The sequence below is a fragment of the Zea mays genome, chromosome 7, assembly GCF_902167145.1.
Source record: "Zea mays cultivar B73 chromosome 7, Zm-B73-REFERENCE-NAM-5.0, whole genome shotgun sequence".
Classification (NCBI taxonomy): Eukaryota; Viridiplantae; Streptophyta; class Magnoliopsida; order Poales; family Poaceae; genus Zea; species Zea mays.
The window spans coordinates 154,709,137-154,728,553 of record NC_050102.1 but is presented as its reverse complement, the minus strand read 5'-3'; the positions used below and the strand labels follow the sequence as shown (position 1 = coordinate 154,728,553).

The 19,417-nt window shown below is 52.0% G+C and overlaps 1 protein-coding gene across 6 annotated transcripts; it reads left to right on the top strand.

Moving 5' to 3' along the window:
- The first annotated feature begins 307 nt into the window (after positions 1–307).
- On the top strand, positions 308–3,479 carry LOC103633165 (uncharacterized). Of its 6 annotated transcripts, none has more exons than XM_035960722.1 (6): positions 308–666; positions 1,262–1,376; positions 1,525–1,780; positions 2,306–2,393; positions 2,996–3,062; positions 3,142–3,479. In XM_035960722.1, exons 2-6 carry the CDS (start codon positions 1,350–1,352, stop codon positions 3,193–3,195), a joined length of 492 nt encoding a protein of 163 aa, XP_035816615.1. In that variant the 5' UTR covers positions 308–666; positions 1,262–1,349; the 3' UTR covers positions 3,196–3,479. The 6 variants fall into 6 exon arrangements, with proteins under 6 accessions (XP_035816615.1, XP_008653075.1, XP_008653073.1 ...); XM_008654853.4 differs by having other exon boundaries at positions 429–666; positions 1,530–1,780; positions 3,131–3,479; XM_008654851.4 differs by having other exon boundaries at positions 440–666; positions 3,131–3,479.
- The last annotated feature ends 15,938 nt before the right edge of the window (positions 3,480–19,417 follow it).

Below are 19,417 nucleotides of genomic sequence, written 5' to 3'. Positions count from 1 at the left end.
TTATTTTGGGGCATGGACTGTGGCATGGATTTAATTCTAATCCATGCTAATTCAGAGCTGGATTGGTGTAAACGAACAAGACCTTAGGTGTTTTGAATGTATATTACGAGTATTAAATATGGTCTACTATTACGATTTCTTTGATTTAGTCCGTGGGACCAATTGTCAGTTTTGCCCCTTTAGTTACTAAAATTTATAAGGCTGGCAAAAGCAATTAAATAGGCCATGGACCATGGTACGACTGGTCAAACTTTCTTTTTCGTTTTTTACTCGCGGGCGGCATCCTTCTCTGTTCTCTCCCTGTCTCCAAAGTCCAAAGTCCAAACTCTCTATCTCGCCGTGTCCCGTCGCGAGCCTCCGTACGCTCGGTCTACGCACCCGGCGCCATCCTGATCTGATCAGTGGAATTAGGTCTGTGGACGCGGCCCACGGACGGCAAACGTTCCGACCTAACCACATTCCTTCCATCATTTCATCCTTCCCGGTGCGGCTGCGGCCAGATGCGTCCAAATTCCTCATATTTTCTCTCCTCCCCTGGTCCCTTCTCGTTCTCGCCCGCGTAATTCCTCTCTGGCGTCTACCAAAAGCGGAGCAACCGAGGCAAGAAAAAGGGGTGGGCGAGGAAAAGCGATTAGGCTTCTCTTCCAGTTCCTGATTCAGTCTGAGGTGAGGTACTCTGCAGTCTGCACCTAGAATAAGCATTTCTAGCCTTTTTTTTTCTGCGGTTGCTGGGTCGGGCGAGTTCCTACTGGGTTTTGGCCACTATGTATTGATATATCTGATCCGGAGGCGGGTTTAATTATTGGAAATCCTCGTGCGATTCTGAGGTGAAGAGCGGTGCCCGTGGTTATCTTGGTGAGCCGCATGTTTGGGTCGTATATATGCAAGTTCTAATCCTGCTGCTAGATTTGGAGAAGGGCCATAGGATGGATGGATGGATGTGACTGTGGTGAAGTTAATCAAATTGGAGGAATCGAATGCTGCGGTTCGGGTAACGCATGACAGTGGCCAATGCTATGCTATTGAATGGACAGTAAGACCTTAAGACAGTAAACTGGAGAGGAATTTGGATTCTAGATGATACAATTTACTTTTAGTGGATCTAGGAGAACTGGATAAATAGCTATAAAACGCTTGGCTAGTTGCGTATTTGAATCATAATATTCCATTCTTGGAGCCAGTGACGCTTGAGGCCCTGCTCCTTTGCATTTTTTGGCTACCTTATGAATAACAGTCTCTCTCTCTCTCTCTCTCTTTTCAGAAACAATGGATATCTGAAGCATGAAAAGTCAACCCACCTCACTCTTTTAAACAGTTCGGTTAACACACTTAATGGCTGCGGTGTTTGCATGACATTCTCTTTGAGCTTATATGGGGTAGGTGCCAAAAAAGAGAGATTTATTATCATCTTATGACATCACAAATATTTTTTTGTCATGCGAATGTAATTAATATATGAAGCGCCTGAATTCCATCTTTTGAGCGATTCCCGCCTCAAGCATATCTGATGCTTAATTTATGCAGAGCAGTGGCTGTATTGGTAATTTAAGCAGATCTCAGTCACTTCCAGATTCTAAACCGAAGCGATCTTTGAGAAAGAAATATCAGGATTCATCGACTGGAAACAGAAGACGATGGCAATCGGGTCTAGAAGCAATGGAGAAGAATGTTAGCATATCTGTTTCTCTTGAGGGGAATATCTCTTCTATTCCCAATTCAATAGCCAACGACTCTAAAACGTCAATGGAAAACAGGGTAGATACATCATTTATCAACCATGGTACGATATCATTTTGAAATTTTGGCACCTTGTTGTATTTAATGAGTTATATCTGTGTTTGGATGCTTACAACCTAAGTGGATTGAGAATGGTAGCTTGATTGTAAGGTAAATATGATTGTAGTTGTTTCATCCGTTAGATTTTATAGCATCTTTAATATGCAGTTAATTGTGCTTGTACCAACACCAATGCCATATCCAAATTGTTTCTCTTTTGAACAAGAACTGTTCATATAGGCTTGTTTTTCTTGGAACGATAAAGAAAATCACATGTAAAGGGGTTCATTCATTACTGTTGTCATGTTAAAGTCAGACTACAGAATATTGTATCTTGCTCTCTTACTTTTTGCAAGGGAAAGCTTTTTGTTAGCATGATTTTCTGTGGTCAGTTATTCAGACAATAACACATTTGTTATAGTTATTAGCCTGGTCAATAGTACCAGTTTTTGCGGGGGATATGGACGAATGAATAGGATTTGATGCCAGAGAGTCATTTGTATACCAATTATAATATTTGTTTCTGCAGCGGCTGAAGCATGGGCTGAGATGAGAAGACAATGGGTTGGACGCCAGGCAGAAGTTCTGAGAAAGACCCCCCGAGAGCCAGTGATAAGGTTCCTGACGCTCTTTCATTTGCATGAATTATACTCTCTCCATTCTTTTTTATTTGTCGCGTTTTAGTTTAAAAATAAACTAGCAGGTGACAAATATTCGAGAACGTTATTTGTCATGTTTTAGTTCAAAAATGAACTAGAGGGTGACAACGATTTGAGAACGGAGGTAGTAATTTCCTGTGGGGCACAATATGTAAATTTTAAGAATCTATAGAGGACTAGTCCCATTGCCTTGGGTAGGTGTTTGGTAAATAAGCTAGTTTAAAGATCCTGTGAGATTTCTATTATTTGTGAAATTTTCTTCATCACCCCTGCAAAAAATGTATTGTTAATTACTTAATTGTAGTTTTTAAACCAAAACTAGGAAACGAGGTATTGTAGCTAATAACCTAGATAGACGATATGTTGAGCGCCTGATGCACTAACAAGCCGTCAGGAGCTTCTAGTTCTAGCGAATAAGTGATGTTAGCTCACACTGAAGGAAGCTTTAGTTATTGGTTCACGATAGTTAGATAGCTTCTTGATTCATGGTAGGCTGCAAGCTATATATGCAAGAGTTCGGTTAGATTCCATTCTCAACTCCAGTGTCTTTTACATTGCAGTTGGTCCACAACATACGATGATCTCTTGTCGACAAGTGAGCGTTTTCCACAACGAATCCCATTATCTGTAAGATCCCTGAGTTAAAGCTTTCCTGCTTCTATTGGTCATTTATGTTATCAGTTTCTGACTTGCAGAGCTCTTGTAGGAGATGGTTGATTTTTTGGTTGACATATGGCACGAAGAAGGGCTCTATGATTAGCTGACCTCTGCCTTTCTTTACGCCTTGCTTTTAGAATGTGGTCAACTTCCTCCCCACAAAATATGTGACCTTCAGAAGAAATGAAAAAACTACATACTCTATGAATTAGTCGCAACATTTGAAATTGAAAAAAAAAACTCTCATGTGAAAAGGTACAACAGTGGGTTGGTATATTTGGTGATGAGTTATCAACGGTTTCTTCATGTTGAAGGACTCGATGACCTGTCATTCCTGAATGAACGATTGCTTAAGAATATAAGGGGGAAGGGCATTTTTTTCTCATATCATCATTGTGATGTTATTGGCTAGTTCATGTCTGAGGACCCTGAAGTTTTTATCAACGTTGGTCATCAACTTCAACATCTTGCAATGGATTATAATGCAATAACAAAACTTTTAATACCAACTAAGTTGGATAGGCTAGAGTTCAAAACCTAAAGGAACCCACAGTCATGGTTTGGATACATGGATAATTGTTTTCTATGCTTCTATTGAAGGCTATTTTTTGGTATATCCCATCTAGGGATGAAAACGGATGGGAAAACCCCTTTCTTGTTTCCATTTCCATTTTGGTGCTAGTTTGGGAGTCCAAAACCCGGAGGGAATTGGAGGGGCTAAAATCCCCTCCTTATTCAATTTTGAATAAGAGGTGGATTTTATCCCCTTCAATTCCCTCTGGTTTTGTGTCTCCCAAACTAGCCCTTAACATTGGAAACAAGACATGTTTAGAATAACCGGGAATAGAAACTCGAGCGAGATAAAAGGGTGTACAAAAATGAACGGGAATATTAAGCGGAAACTCATAATTTAATACAAACACAGATGATAATGATGGTTAACTGGTGATTGACTAGTAGGATAACATGAAACAAATAAATACTGAGAGGCAAGCTCCATGGTTGTTTGCTTGCCAGTGGTGTACATATAACTACGATTGACATTGTTTGAGTCTGTAGATAATTTGTCATTGAGAAGAGATGTCACCTAGAATGACCTCTTTGTGCTATATGTACTAATACATACTAGTTAGTTGATGGTGCATTGCTACGATTTATACATATCATATAGTTAGATCTTACTTAAATGAGATCTTACTTAAATGAGATATTTGTTTAAACATTATAATTTTTCATTTTTCAGTTATTAGTATATATATAATATTTCTTATTTATATAACACAAATGCACATGCGCTGTAGCGTTAGAAGTCGGACCCTTTGAGGCGAGCGTGTTGGGTTCTTGTCGCCACCCACACCATTTTTTTTTTTTTTTTGCTTATTCCACCTTATTCCGTAAGGAGTTTCAGGCATACGAGAGATGAGGCAGAACGTAAGAACTGGTAGTTGGCTAGAGGCGGTCAACAGGTAACACCTAAAATTTCAACACTTAAAACAAAACTAGATCCTAAATTGATGGTCAGAGCGAGAAAGAATAGAATCAGAGTAGGGAGAGATTAGTTCTTGCAAAGCGCGCTCAAATGATTGCGAAATTAATTCTAGGAGCAACATTAAAGATTTGAATCAAATCGATGCAAGGGAACTTAGAGGGGAAAGGGAGGTACAAATCACAAGCGAAATCAAACACACAAAAGACACGAGTACATCTCTTTTAACCCTCTTAAGCGATTACAACGATCAAGCTTGAGCCCTCGGATCTTGAGAGACAAAGTCTTCGCCAACCACTCTACAACTCAGAGCCTTTTGCTAGACGTTACAACAATTAAACGCCAACATAAGAGGACAAGTTCGAAGCAACACAAAGCACTCACACAAGGCACTATCAAGAATGCTCTAGAATGACTATCTCTTGTACAAATCTTACTAATGGCACTTGGGAGCCTATTTGATATCTATGAAATATTGCTCTAGCTTGTAGGAGTTGAATCACAGCTCTTGTCTTACAATGGCCGGATAAGGGGTATTTATAGTTCAAAAGCCCGCAAATATCCGTTGGAAAATACCCCAAAAATCTGCACCAACCACGGGTACACCAGACCATTTCGCTGCACCATTGGGCCTTACATCAGCTTGCGTATTCAACAGAAACTGTTATGTCAGGTGGCACCGAACTAGTCCGGTGCACCACTGGACCTCACAACGTTAGTTGCCACGTCATGTAGCCGTTGAAGTAGCCGCTGGAGCAGGAACTAGCCGTTGAACTCGACGGTCCGATGCACACCAAACTAGGCCGGTGCGCCACGTGCTTCAGCTCTTCAAGAATAGGTCGTTCTGTGTAAGTGGTCCAGTGCACCCCCGGACTGGTTTGATGCACTAGGCCACCGAAGCCTTATAGAAGTTCTCTCTACGTAAGTGGTCTAATGCACCATCAAATTGGTCCGGTGCACCAAGTCACAAATTCAGAGTCTGGCTTCACTATGAACTTGGTCTGGTGTAGCACCGAACTGGTCCGGTGCACCGTAGACCCGCTGGAGTTAAGTCCTTTTGGGATTTCTTCTTCAATTTAATTTGGATGTCTTTGAGAGCATTCCTATAACTTAGACAAACTTATCTAAAGTCTCAAACTAGTCTAAGTCATAGTTTTTCACTTCTTTGCTTCATCCTACATAGTTTCCTGTTTTGGCTCAAACTTGGCTCCAAATACAGCTTTTCCAAATCTGAACTTCTAAAGTCTCTAAGGTGCTCAAATAGGTTCTTAAGGGCATTTAGAACTTATCAAAACTTATGAACCCATTAAAGTTCATTTAATTCAAATAATGTCCTTCCAAGCCTTGATTTAAGCCAATTGTTGCATCAAATACCTCAATTTGATTCTTATGAACCTATACTCATGCACTTAGCAAACTAATTAGATCAAAATGGTGTGTTGGTGTCACACCTGATTTTAGAAGGCAAACCAAATGCGAACCATGTACACGCTAGGATCAGAAATTCACGTACATAGCGATTACATAAATGGGCATCATCACACAGTGCTCGAATAATAGCGTAAAGAAGCATTACTTTATTACATCATGATACCCGAAACATCCACATAGTCATTAGCTTAAATAGAAATCAAAGTGCTAAAGCGAAACAAAGTAAATATAAAGCCTTCACAAGCATCTAACTGGGGGTTTGCTGCTAATCTAGTCTAGAACTCCTCGAACTCCTGGAACTAGCCTTCATCTTCTCTGAGCAGAGGTTGCAATGTGGACAACCTGGTGTTTGGTGTTTAAGCAAGGGTGAGTACACATCAACGTACTCAGCAAATGTCCCGTTTGACTGAAGTAGACTAGTTGTATGTAGGGTTAAGTTGAAGCAGTTGCTTTTAGTTTGTTAGGTATTTATCATTAGTGGACGCTAAGTTTTATCATGGAACCCAAGTTGATATCCAAAAAGCACCTCCTCAAATAGGAAAGTACCAGAAATCATATGTATAGCAATCATCACTAAACCATCATCATAAATGCGTCCAGAGTATCTCTAATCAAAGAGGATCATAAGGCTGCTCTTAACCGTGAGCACTGTTGATATACCAGTTTCTATCCCTCTGCAGAGGTCGCATACTTTACCCATGAGTCGTGGTCCCCTTTTTCCTTGGGTCGATCAAACCCTCAAACACTCCCAATGTGAGTCGGCAAGGTTTCACCAGTCGTACAAACACATTACTCCTCCCTAAGGGGGTAACTAACAAAACCAAATCGAATGAAACTCGACACCCACCCTTACCAGAGCAAGCACTATGTCCCGATCCCCATTGACGGCACAACGACGAAGCAAGCTACACCACTAGATTCCTCCAATTAATCAGATAAGGGCGTCTCATACCACCCTCATGGTTGTACTATTTTCCCGGGTGGTCTCTCAACGAACAGGTCCTTACGGAGAGGTACTTGGGAAACAGCCCGAGCCCCCTAAAGAGACACAAGTTCATCATATCTAAAATAAAACATCGTATCATAAAGTAATTCTCAGCATGTTTGTTGATTAGGGTAAAACACTAGAATGTAGTTGATCATAATAGCCCAACCCAAAAGATAATCAAGGACAAGATAAATAGAAAGCTAGTCAATCCTTAGGTTACTCATGGTATGCGTGAAAGTGAAATTATAAGGTAACAATGATATAATAGGTCGGAGGACACTTGTCTTCACCAAACAGGTGTCACTCAAGGGCTTCTCCTGCAACTTCCTCAGACAGAACGTTATATAGGCGAGTGAGAACATACTTTTAACATTCTTGAAACAGAAATGAGCAATACACCATATAAGGAAAAACATTACAAAAAACATGCAATACGAAATAGAGCTCGCTTCTACGATCACACGAAAAAGAAAGCCAAGATCGAAGCTACGATTGAGAAGTTATTGTGTTTACATTATGCAAATATGAACTAGAACATTTAATTCGACATACTTGTATTAATCAACATTTATCAAATGCAAATTAGAGCTATTACTTAGTTTCGATTAATTTACTACACTAACAACTCTCGGTTAAATAAATAATTTAATTAATATGTTCGATTCTAAGCGAGCCGAATTCACGGTGCAAGACAAAGCGTGCGGCGTACGAAAACGGTGCGCGTGATGCACGGAACAACATGATAGCACGCGCGAACGATGGGCAAATGAACGCGACACACGAGAACTACTAAATAGATGACACATTTATACTAAAAAATTATTATTAAAAGAGTATTTAAGTTAATAGTAACCATGTTGATATTTATTTATAAAAGCGCAGGTTGAAAATTATAAATTAGATTAAATTGGAACGCTAATTTAATAAACGTTGGCCAAAAAACATTTATTAAATTATTTAAAACATTTGATATTATGAAATAATATTTTTAACATGTACACAACTTTAATATGAATCTAACATGACTTGAACGGAGTGAATCAGATTTATAATACAAAATATATTGAATACTCTAATAAATCAAACATATATGGTCTTTTTTTGCAAAAATGCCCTTTTCTTCCTCCCTCCATCTCTCTTCTCACACTGCCGCCATGGCACAGGAGGAAGGGGGCCTCGGCCGGCCACGACCATGCAACAGGGGATCGCGCATGAGGGGCGCTCGCTAGAGCCTGCTCTGCAGTCGGCCATCGGTGTGGTTGCAGCGCCGCATGCAAGGGGAGGGGAGAGAGGGGGCGCGGGGAGAGGTGAGAGAGGAGAGGGGATGCTGGGAGGGGTGGGGCTGCGACAACACGACGAAAAACGAAGAAGAAACACGAAGAACAATGGAGGTAGCTCACTGGAGAAGAAGGCCCTCGCCGAAGCCGAAGAGAAATCCATCGATTGACGACGAATAGACGAATCAAAAGCACTAAGACGAAGCCTTCGACGAGACGAACGCAATGGTACTCTTGCATTTGCTCGCCAGAGTTGTCGCCGGAGTTGGACCGCCCGAACTTCGGCGAGGAACTGACGACGCTACAGATCTCGACTCGCGAAACAAATCTAATATTTGAAACGGGCTTGGTGATAGGTGAAAGTCGCCTAGAGAGGGGGTGAATAGGAAAATCTGAAATGTATAAAGTTTAAGCACAACTACAAGCCGGGGTTAGCGTTAGAAATAAAGTCGAGTCCGAAAGAGAGGGCGAAAACAAATCACAAGCGAATAAGGCGAATGACACGGTGATTTGTTTTACCGAGGTTCGGTTCTTGCAAACCTACTCCCCGTTGAGGTGGTCACAAAGACCGGGTCTCTTTCAACCCTTTTCCTCTCTCAAACGGTCACTTAGACTGAGTGAGCCTTTCTCTTCAATCAAATAGGACACTTAGTCCACTACAAGGACCACCACAACTTGGTGTCTCTTGCTTTGATTACAAACGAGTTGGAAACAAGAATAGATGAAGAAGAAAAGTGTCGGGGACCATAATTAGGGGTACCCTCAAGGCTCCTAATTCTCAGCTGGTAACCCCCATCAGCACAAAGCTGCAAAGGCCTGATGGGTGCGACTAAGTCAGGGATCGGTCCATTCGAGGGACTCGATCACGCCTCGCCCGAGCCCAGCCTCGGGCAAGGGCAGCCGACCCCGGAGGATCTCCGTCTCGCCCGAGGCCCCCCTCCGGCGAAGAACATACTTCCGGCTCGCCCGAGGCCCAGTCTTCGCCAAGAAGCAACCCTGGCCAAATCGCCACGCCAACCGACCAAATCGCAGGGGCATTTAATGCAAAGGTGGCCTGACACCTTTATTCTGACGCACGTCCTCCGGTCGACAGAGCCGAAGTGACCGCAGTCATTTCGCCGCTCCACTGACCGGCCTGACAGAAGGACAGCGCCGCCTGCGCCGCTCCGACTGCTGTGCCACTCGACAGAGTGAGGCTGACACGCAGTCAGGCCCGACCTCAGGCACCATAGGAAACTCCGCTTCGCCCGACCCAGGGCTCGGACTCGGGCTCAGCCTCGGAAGACGGCGAACTCCGCTCCGCCCGACCAAGGGCTCGGACTCGGGCTCAGCCCCGGAAGACGGTGAACTCCGCTCCGCCCGCACCCAGGGCTCGGACTCGGGCTCAGCCCCGGAAGACGGCGAACTCCGCTCCGCCCGACGACCCAGGGCTCGGACTCGGGCTCAGCCCCGGAAGACGGCGAACTCCGCTCCGCCTGACCCAGGGCTCGGACTCGGGCTCAGCCCCGGAAGACGACGAACTCCGTTTCGCCCGACCCCAGGGCTCGGACTCAGCCCTAGCCTCCACCGACGGTCTCCGCCTAGCCCGACCTAGGGGCTCGGACTCGACCTCGGCCTCGGAAGACAGACTCGACCTCGACCTCGGAGGAGCCTCCACATCGCCCAACCTAGGGCGCGGACCGACCACGTCAACAGGAGGCGCCATCATTACCCTACCCCAAGCTGACTCAGGCTACGGGGAACAAGACCGGCGTCCCATCTGGCTCGCTCCGCCAGACAAGTAATGATGGCGCCCCACACGCTCTATGACGATGGCGGCTCTCAGCCCCCTTACGGAAGCAAGAGGACGTCAGCAAGGACTCGACAGCCCCGACAGCTGTCCTTCCGCCAGGCTCCAGCGCTCCTCCGACGGCCACGACACCACACGAACCGTGTGCCAAAACCTCTCCGGCTGCCACGATGGCATGTACTTAGGGCGCTAGCTCTCCTCCGCTAGACACGTTAGCACCCTGCTACACCCCCATTGTACACCTGGATCCTCTCCTTGCGCCTATAAAAGGAAGGACCAGGGCCCTCTTACAGAGGGTTGGCCGCGCGGGGAAGAGGACGAGACTGGCGCTCGCGTGAGGCCGCTCGCTCCCCCTCCCGCGTGGACGCTTGTAACCCCCTACTGCAAGCGCACCCGACCTGGGCGCGGGACAAACACGAAGGCCGCAGGATTTCCACCTCTCACGCCCGTCTCCTTTCCCCCCTTCGCGCTCCGTCTCGCGCCGACCCATCTGGGCTGGGGCACGCGGCAACATTTTCACTCGTCGGCCCAAGGACCCCTCGGTCTCGAAACGCCGACAGTTGGCGCGCCAGGTAGGGGCCTGCTGCGTGTTGACGAATAGCTTCCCGTCAAGCTCCAGATGGGCAGTCTCTAGCAACCTTTCCAGCCCGGGACGGTGCTCCATTTCGGGAGTCTTGAGTTCATGTCCCTCGACGGCAGCTACGACATGATACTCCTTCCCCCGCCGTGCGACAGCGACAATGGCGGCCGACAGCCCGCTCACCGGTGGCAGAATCGACGACGTCTTCCCTGCGTGGTGGAAGAACGACATTCGAGCTTACCCCGCCCTCTCCCCCGCCGACGAAGGAGGAGGCAGGGCAACCAAGGCCAAGCAGGAGGCGGCACCTCGTCGGCTGTCGAGCGAGTCGACGACGCCGGCGCCCCAACAGGGGGCACGTCGGGCATCGACCTCGCGTTTGAGACGAAGACGAGCGCCGTCTCCCCGCAACACGCCAATTCCAAGCAAACGGATGACGCCGGCACGCTCGCGAAAGGCTTGCTGGGCGTCACCCTCATACCTGAGACGACGGTGCAGTCAGTCCCTGACGTGACTTCGTCACCGCCCGTCGACCAAGAGGTACCCACCGATTCCCATCTCACGCCCTTTGGATTCAGCCTCGACCCGCCAAGCGACCTCGCTTTGGCGGACGCTCTCGTAGAGGCGAGTCCAAACCCTCTGGGGTTTCGTATGCGGTCACCCTGGGACCGGTTGACGGACGTCTCGACCTACGGGCCCTCGGGGTCCGAGGAAGATGACGAGCCCGACTTCTGTTGGGATTTCTCCGGACTTGGTAACCCCAGTGCCATGCGGGACTTCATGACCGCATGCGACTACTGCCTTTTCGACTGTTCCGACGGTAGCCGCAGCCTCGGCGACGAGGACTGCGGCCCAAGTCGTGAATGTTTCCACGTCGATCTAGGGGGTCCCTCCGAAGGAAACCGTCTTGGTATGCCGGAGAACGGTGATCTCCCTAGGCTTGTGCCTCGCGTTGACATCCCACGGGAGCTAACAGTGGTCCCCGTTCAGGCGGGGGGTCATGACCCACAGCTCGAGCAAATCCGTGGGGTGCAGGCTAGGCTCGACGAGGGAGCAGGAACACTTGAGCCGATCCACCGGGACGTCAGGCAGGAATGGGTGGGCCAACCTCCGGCCGGGGAAGTACGTCATCTACCCTAGGGCTTCCAGCACCGCATCACCGACGATGTCAGAGTGAGGCCGCCACCCACTTCCAGTGGAATCGGCCAGAACCTGGCTGCAGCGGCAATGCTTCTCCACGCGATGCCGGAGCCATCAACCACCGAGGGGCGGCGAATACAGGGAGAGCTCAAGAATCTCCTGGAGGGCGCCGCGGTCCGACGGGCCGAGAGCTCCGCCTCCCGAAGGCAGGGGTACCCCTCGGAACATCGCGCCGCGACTTCCCGATTCATGCGGGAAGCCTCGGTCCACACCGGGCGCACGAGCAACACAGCGCCTGCGGCCCCGGGTCGCCTCGGCAACGAGCACCATCACCGCGACCGTCGGGCCCACCTCGACGAGAGGGTGCGCCGAGGCTACCACCCCAGGCGTGGGGGACGCTACGACAGCGGGGAGGATCGGAGTCCCTCGCCCGAACCACCCGGTCCGCAGGCTTTCAGCCGCGCCATACGACGGGCGTCGTTCCCGACCCGGTTCCGAACTCCGACTACTATCACAAAGTACTCGGGGGAGACGAGACCGGAACTGTGGCTCACAGACTACCGGCTGGCCTGCCAACTGGGTGGAACGGACGATGACAACCTCATCATCCGCAACCTCCCCCTGTTCCTCTCCGACACCGCTCGCGCCTGGTTGGAGCACCTGCCTCCGGGGCAGATCTCCAACTGGGACGACCTGATCCAAGCCTTCGCCGGGAATTTCCAGGGCACGTACGTGCGCCCTGGAAACTCCTGGGACCTCCGAAGCTGCCGACAGCAGCCGGGAGAGTCTCTCCGGGACTACATCCAGCGATTCTCGAAGCAGCGCACCGAGCTGCCCAACATCACCGATTCAGATGTCATCGGCACGTTCCTCGCCGGCACCACCTGCCGTGACCTGGTGAGCAAGCTGGGTCGCAAGACCCCCACTAGGGCGAGCGAGCTGATGGACATCGCCACCAAGTTCGCCTCTGGCCAGGAGGCGGTTGAGGCTATCTTCCGGAAGGACAAGCAGCCCCAGGGCCGCCCACCGGAAGATGCCCCTGAGGCGTCAACTCAGCGCGACGCCAAGAAGAAGGGCAAGAAGAAGTCGCAAGCGAAACGCGACGCCGCCGACGCGGACCTTGTCGTCGCCGCCGAGTACAAGAACCCTCGGAAACCCCCCGGAGGTGCCAACCTCTTCGACAAGATGCTCAAGGAGCCGTGCCCCTATCATCACGGGCCCGTCAAGCACACCCTAGAGGAGTGCGCTATGCTTCGGCGCCACTTCCACAGGGTCGGGCCACCCGCGGAGGGTTGCAGGGCTCGCGACGACGACAAGAAGGAAGATCACCAGGCAGGAGAGTTCCCCGAGGTCTGCGACTGCTTCATGATCTACGATGGGCAAGCGGCAAACGCCTCGGCTCGGCACCGCAAGCAAGAGCGTCGGGAGTTCTATTCGGTGAAGGAGGCGGCGCCAGTCTACCTAGACTGGTCCGACAAGCCCATCACCTTCGACCAAGCCGACCACCCCAACCACGTGCCGAGCCTGGGGAAATACCCGCTCGTTGTCGAACCCATCATCGGCGATGTCAGGCTCACCAAGGTCCTCATGGACGGAGGCAGCAGCCTCAACATCATCTACGCCGAGACCCTCGGGCTCCTACGTGTTGATCTGTCCTCGGTCCGGGCAGGCGCTGCGCCTTTCCACGGGATCATCCCCGGGAAGCGCGTCTAGCCCCTTGGACAACTCGACCTTCCCGTCTGCTTCGGAGCACCCTCCAACTTCTGAAGAGAGACCCTCACGTTCGAGGTGGTCGGATTCCGAGGAACCTACCACGCAGTACTGGGGAGGCCATGCTACGCGAAGTTCATGGCCGTCCCCAACTACACCTACCTCAAGCTCAAGATGCCGGGCCCCAACGGGGTCATCACCATCGGCCCCATGTACCGACACGCGTTCGAATGCGATGTCAAGTGCATGGAGTACGCTGAGACCCTCGCCGAATCCGAGGCCCTCATCGCCGACCTGGAGAGCCTCTCTAAGGAGGTGCCAGACGTGAAGCGCCACGCCGGCAACTTCGAGCCAGCGGAGATGGTTAAGTCCGTCCCCCTTGACCCCAGCAGCGACGCCTCCAAGCAGATCCGGATCGGCTCCGAGCTCGACCCCAAATAGGAAGCAGTGCTCGTCGACTTTCTCCGCGCAAACGCCGATGTTTTCACGTGGAGTCCCTCGGACATGCCCGACATACCGAGGGATGTCGCCGAGCACTCGCTGGATATCCGAGCCGGAGCCCGACCCGTCAAGCAGCCTCTGCGCCGATTCGACGAAGAAAAGCGCAGAGCCATTGGCAAGGAGATCCACAAGCTAATGGTGGCAGGGTTCATCAAAGAGGTATTCCATCCCAAATGGCTTGCCAACCCTGTGCTTGTGAGAAAGAAAGGAGGGAAATGGCGGATGTGTGTAGACTACACTGGTCTAAACAAAGCATGTCTTAAGGTTCCCTACCCTCTGCCTCGCATCGATCAAATCGTGGATTCCACCGCTGGGTGCGAAACCCTGTCTTTCCTCGATGCCTACTCAGGGTATCACAAAATCAGGATGAAGGAGTCCGACTAGCTCGCGACTTCTTTCATCACGCCCTTCGGCATGTACTGCTATGTCACCATGCCGTTCGGCTTGAGGAATGCGGGTGCGACGTACCAGCGGTGCATGAACCATGTGTTTGGCAAACACATTGGCCGGACGGTCGAGGCCTACGTCGATGACATCGTAGTCAAGACGAGGAAAGCCTCCGACCTCCTTTCCGACCTTGAAGTGACATTCCGATGTCTCAAGGCGAAAGGCGTGAAGCTTAATCCCGAGAAGTGTGTCTTTGGGGTTCCCCGAGGCATGCTCTTGGGGTTCATTGTCTCCGAGCGGGGCATCGAAGCCAAACCGGAGAAGATCGCAGCCATCACCAGCATGGGGCCCATCAAGGACTTGAAAGGCGTACAGAGAGTCATGGGATGTCTTGCGGCTCTGAGCCGCTTCATCTCACGCCTCGACGAAAGAGGCCTGCCTCTGTACCGCCTCTTAAGGAAGGCCGAGTGCTTCACTTGGACCCCTGAGGCTGAGGAAGCCCTCGGGAACCTGAAGGCGCTCCTCACGAATGCGCCCATCTTGGTGCCCCCCGCTGCCGGAGAAGCCCTCTTGATCTACGTCGCCGCGACCACTCAGGTGGTTAGCGCCGCGATTGTGGTTGAGAGACGAGAAGAGGGGCATGCATTGCCCGTCCAGAGGCCAGTCTACTTCATCAGCGAGGTACTGTCCGAGACCAAGATCCGCTACCCACAAATTCAGAAGCTGCTGTACGCGGTGATCCTGACGCGGCGGAAGTTGCGACACTACTTCGAGTCTCATCCGGTAACTGTGGTGTCATCCTTCCCCTGGGGGAGATCATCCAGTGCCGAGAGGCCTCAGGTAGAATCGCAAAGTGGGCGGTGGAAATCATGGGCGAAGCGATCTCGTTCGCCCCTCGGAAGGCCATCAAGCCCCAGGTCTTGGCGGACTTTGTGGCTGAATGGGTCGACACCCAGCTCCCAACGGTTCCGATCCAATGGGAACTCTGGACCATGTTTTTCGACGAGTCGCTGATGAAGACAGGAGCGGGCGTAGGCCTGCTCTTCATCTCACCCCTCGGGAAGCATCTACGCTACGTGCTACGCCTCCATTTCCTGGCGTCCAACAATGTGGCTGAGTACGAGGCTCTGGTCAACGGGTTGCGCATCGCCATCGAGCTAGGGGTCCGACGCCTCGACGCTCGCGGTGACTCGCAACTCGTCATCGACCAAGTCATGAAGAACTCCCACTGCCGCGACCCGAAGATGGAAGCCTACTGCGATGAGGTTCGGCGCCTGGAAGACAAGTTCTATGGGCTCGAGCTCAACCACATCGCCCGACGCTACAACGAGACTGCGGACGAGCTGGCTAAAATAGCCTCGGGGCGAACAATGGTTCCCCCGGACGTCTTCTCCCGAGACCTGCATCAACCCTCCGTCAAGATCGATGACACGCCCGAGCCCGAGGCACCCTCGGCCTAGCCCGAGGCACCCTCGGCTCCGTCCGAGGCACCCTCGGCTCAGTTCGAGGCACCCTCAGCTCGGCCCGAGGCACCCTCAGCTCGGCCCGAGGCACCCTCGGTTCAGCCCGAGGTACCCTCGGCCCTCGAGGGTGAGGCACTGCACGTCGAGGAGGAGCGAAGCGGGGTCACGCCTAATCGAAACTGACAGACCTCGTACCTGCAATATCTCCACCGAGGAGAGCTACCCCTCGACCGAGCCGAAGCTCGGCGGTTGGCGCGGCGCGCCAAGTCGTTTGTCTTGCTGGGAGATGGGAAGGAGCTCTACCACTGCAGCCCCTCAGGCATCCTCCAGCGATGCATTTCCATCGCCGAAGGTCAGGAGCTCCTACGAGAGATACACTCGGGGGCTTGCGGCCATCACGCAGCACCTCGAGCCCTCGTTGGAAACGCCTTCCGATAAGGTTTCTACTGGCCGACGGTGGTGGCCGACGCCACTAGAATTGTCCGCACCTGCGAAGGGTGTCAGTTCTATGCGAGGCAGACCCACCTGCCCGCTCAGGCTCTGCAAACGATACCCATCACCTGGCCTTTTGCTGTATGGGGTCTGGACCTCGTCGGCCCCTTGCAGAAGGCACCCGGGGGCTACACGCACCTGTTGGTCGCCATCGACAAATTCTCCAAGTGGATCGAGGTCCGACCCCTAAACAGCATCAGGTCCGAACAGGCGGTGGCGTTCTTCACCAACATCATCCATCGTTTTGGGGTCCCGAACTCCATCATCACCGACAACGGCACCCAGTTCACCGGTAGAAAGTTCCTGGACTTCTGCGAGGATCACCACATCCGGGTGGACTAGGCCACCGTGGCTCACCCCATGACGAATGGGCAAGTAGAGCGTGCCAACGACATGATTCTACAAGGACTCAAGCCTCGGATCTACAACGACCTCAACAAGTTCGGCAAGCGATGGATGAAGGAACTCCCCTCGGTGGTCTGGAGTCTGAGGACAACGCCGAGCCGAGCCACGGGCTTCACGCTGTTCTTTATAGTCTATGGGGCCGAGGCCATCTTGCCCACAGACTTAGAATACGGCTCCCCGAGGACGAGGGCCTACGCCGACCAAAGCAACCAAGCTAGTCGAGAAGACTCGCTGGACCAGCTGGAAGAGGCTCGGGACATAGCCTTACTACACTCGGCGTGGTACCAGCAGTCCTTGCGACGCTACCACGCCCGAGGGATCCGGTCCCGAGACCTCCAGGTGGGCGACCTGGTGCTTCGGCTGCGACAGGACGCCCGAGGGTGGCACAAGCTCACACCTCCCTGGGAAAGGCTGTTCGTCATCGCCAAAGTTCTGAAGCCCGGAACGTACAAGCTGGCCAACAGTCAAGGCGAGGTCTACAGCAACGCTTGGAACATCCAACAGCTACGTCGCTTCTACCCATAAGATGCTTTCAAGTTGTTCATATACCTCGCTCCCACGCAAAGTTTAGTCATCAAGGAAGGGTCAGCCTTGCCTCAGCAAAGCCCGACCCTCCCTCGGGGGCTAAAAGGGGGGAACCCCCTCTGCGTCGAAATTTTCCTCGAAAAAAGATCCTTTCTGCCAGAATGTCTTTTGTGTTTTTCGACTACTTCGAAAGTGGATCCTGAAAACGACGGAGTACACGTAAGCATCTAAGGCTGACCGAGCCGAGGGACTCCTACGCCTCCGGGATACGGATACCTCACTCATCACCTTCTGCGATAAGTAACTCGCGTTCGGATAAGTGATTCCGCGGACCGAACAAGTCTTCACGCTCGAAAGCCCCTCTGCCGAAGCGATTCTTCGGGCCTTCTCGACTGCGTCGGTGACAGAACCCTATGGACGGGCAAGAGTGCGCGTAAACGGCAAGGCCGACCGAGCCGAGGGATTCCTACGCCTCCGGGATACGGATACCTCACTCATCACCTTCCGTGAAAAGCAACTCTCGCTCGCACAGACAATTCTGTTACCGACAAAAAAGTCCAGATACTCGAAACAAGAGGAAAAGAAGCGCAGCTTTACAACACGGCGAGGGTGTGTTTGGGCCTCGGCAGCCGCAGAAAACACACACTACAAGATAATCCGATCCTGCAGGCTCGGATCTTGACAGTTGAAGGGAGCAGCATCACCCTCGGCGCCGACTACGCCTTCGGCAAGGTTCGACCTAGCCTCGGACGGCGACGCGGTCCGAGGATCTCCACTCTGAAGGACGACGTCATCATCACGCCCGGGCCATCGCCGCCAGGGTCTTCTCCAAGAATCTAGCTCGAGCAGGCAGCTCAGTTGGTCACCCCAAGGCCTCGGCCAGCTGTCCCCCGAAGACATCAGCCCGGCCCGAGGCCTCGGCAAATCAACTCCGGCGTCGGTCCCGCTAACGGACGACCCGGCCAGGCTCCGGCCGACCAAGTCTTCTTTTCGAGCCAACTCTGCCTCTGTTCGTGCTGACACCGCTACCCCTGGCTTTGGCTCATCGAAGAGCGGCCGAGGGGTTCCTTTAACTGAGCAAGAGAAGCCCCGGACAACAAGGCCGACCGAGCCGAGGGACTCCTACGCCTCCAGGATATGGATACCTCACTCGTCACCTTTGCACGGGGCGACTCACGCTTGGTGAAGCGGTTCAGATAACCAACAGGCGAGTCTTAGTGCTCGAAATGAGGAAAAAACACGGCTCCGTGCCAGAAATACATACATGTTCAGGCCTCGACAGCCACAATGAACAAAAGACCGGCATTCAAGATGCCATCACAAACGGAACTCCGGTTCCGTCCCCGCGGGTATGGACAACCTCCACACCGGGGAGCCTGCGGGGCAACAAGTTCCGGGCGACTCGCCGGCGACCTCTGCAGCAACAGCCATGGTCCCGGGACGGACGCAGCCACCGAAAGGCTCTCGTTCGCGTCCCCGCTCAAGGGATGCGAACCAGCCATCAAAGCCAAAGAGCCGGAGGCCGGCCCGTAGGCGACACTGACGGCCTCGACGGTGGGGAAACTTCCTCCGGCCGCCACCACGTCAGCACCGACGGCGGTGTCCGCCTCTCTACCAACTCCGCGCCAGCAAACGCAGGCCGCTCCGAAGCGCACCGACAGGTCCTCGCTCCCGCCCTCGCCACGAAAGCGAGGAAGAGGGCGGAATGTTGCATCCTAGCTGGGCAGCAACAGTTCGCCTTCCCCGGCATGGCTGGAGGACGCCTCCTCCGCAGAGCTGGAGGATGGTTTCCACCACCAGAAGCTGGAAGAGGAGGTGGCCAGCCGACCCGCGCGGGAGGTAGAGCCCTGGCTCGCCTCGCTCTCCGCCCCAGCAAGGATGATGAACATCCTTGAAGCTGAGGGCGGGACCAAGATCGCAGCCCGGCTTGCTTCTCCCCATCCAGGGGCCGGTGGTCACCGTCTCGGGTGACCACCGGCGAGGGGATGCAGCCGGGCCGCGTGATGAAAATCCTTGAAGCCGAACGATGGCTGAAAGGTACCAACTTCCATGAAGTTGCGTTCCTCCAACGACAAGGGAGAAGGATTGCGGGTGTCCCCCATCCGGGGGCTCGGAAGGTGGAAAGACACGATGCATAAGGGAGCGCGAAGACAT

Coding starts and splice junctions, on each gene's coding strand:
- LOC103633165 (XM_008654851.4), top strand. CDS start 1,350: ATGACATTCTCTTTGAGCTTATATGGG. Junction 1,377..1,524: donor TCTCTTTGAGCTTATATGGG/GTAGGTGCCAAA, acceptor TAATTTATGCAG/AGCAGTGGCTGTATTGGTAA. Junction 2,394..2,995: donor CCCCGAGAGCCAGTGATAAG/GTTCCTGACGCT, acceptor TTTACATTGCAG/TTGGTCCACAACATACGATG.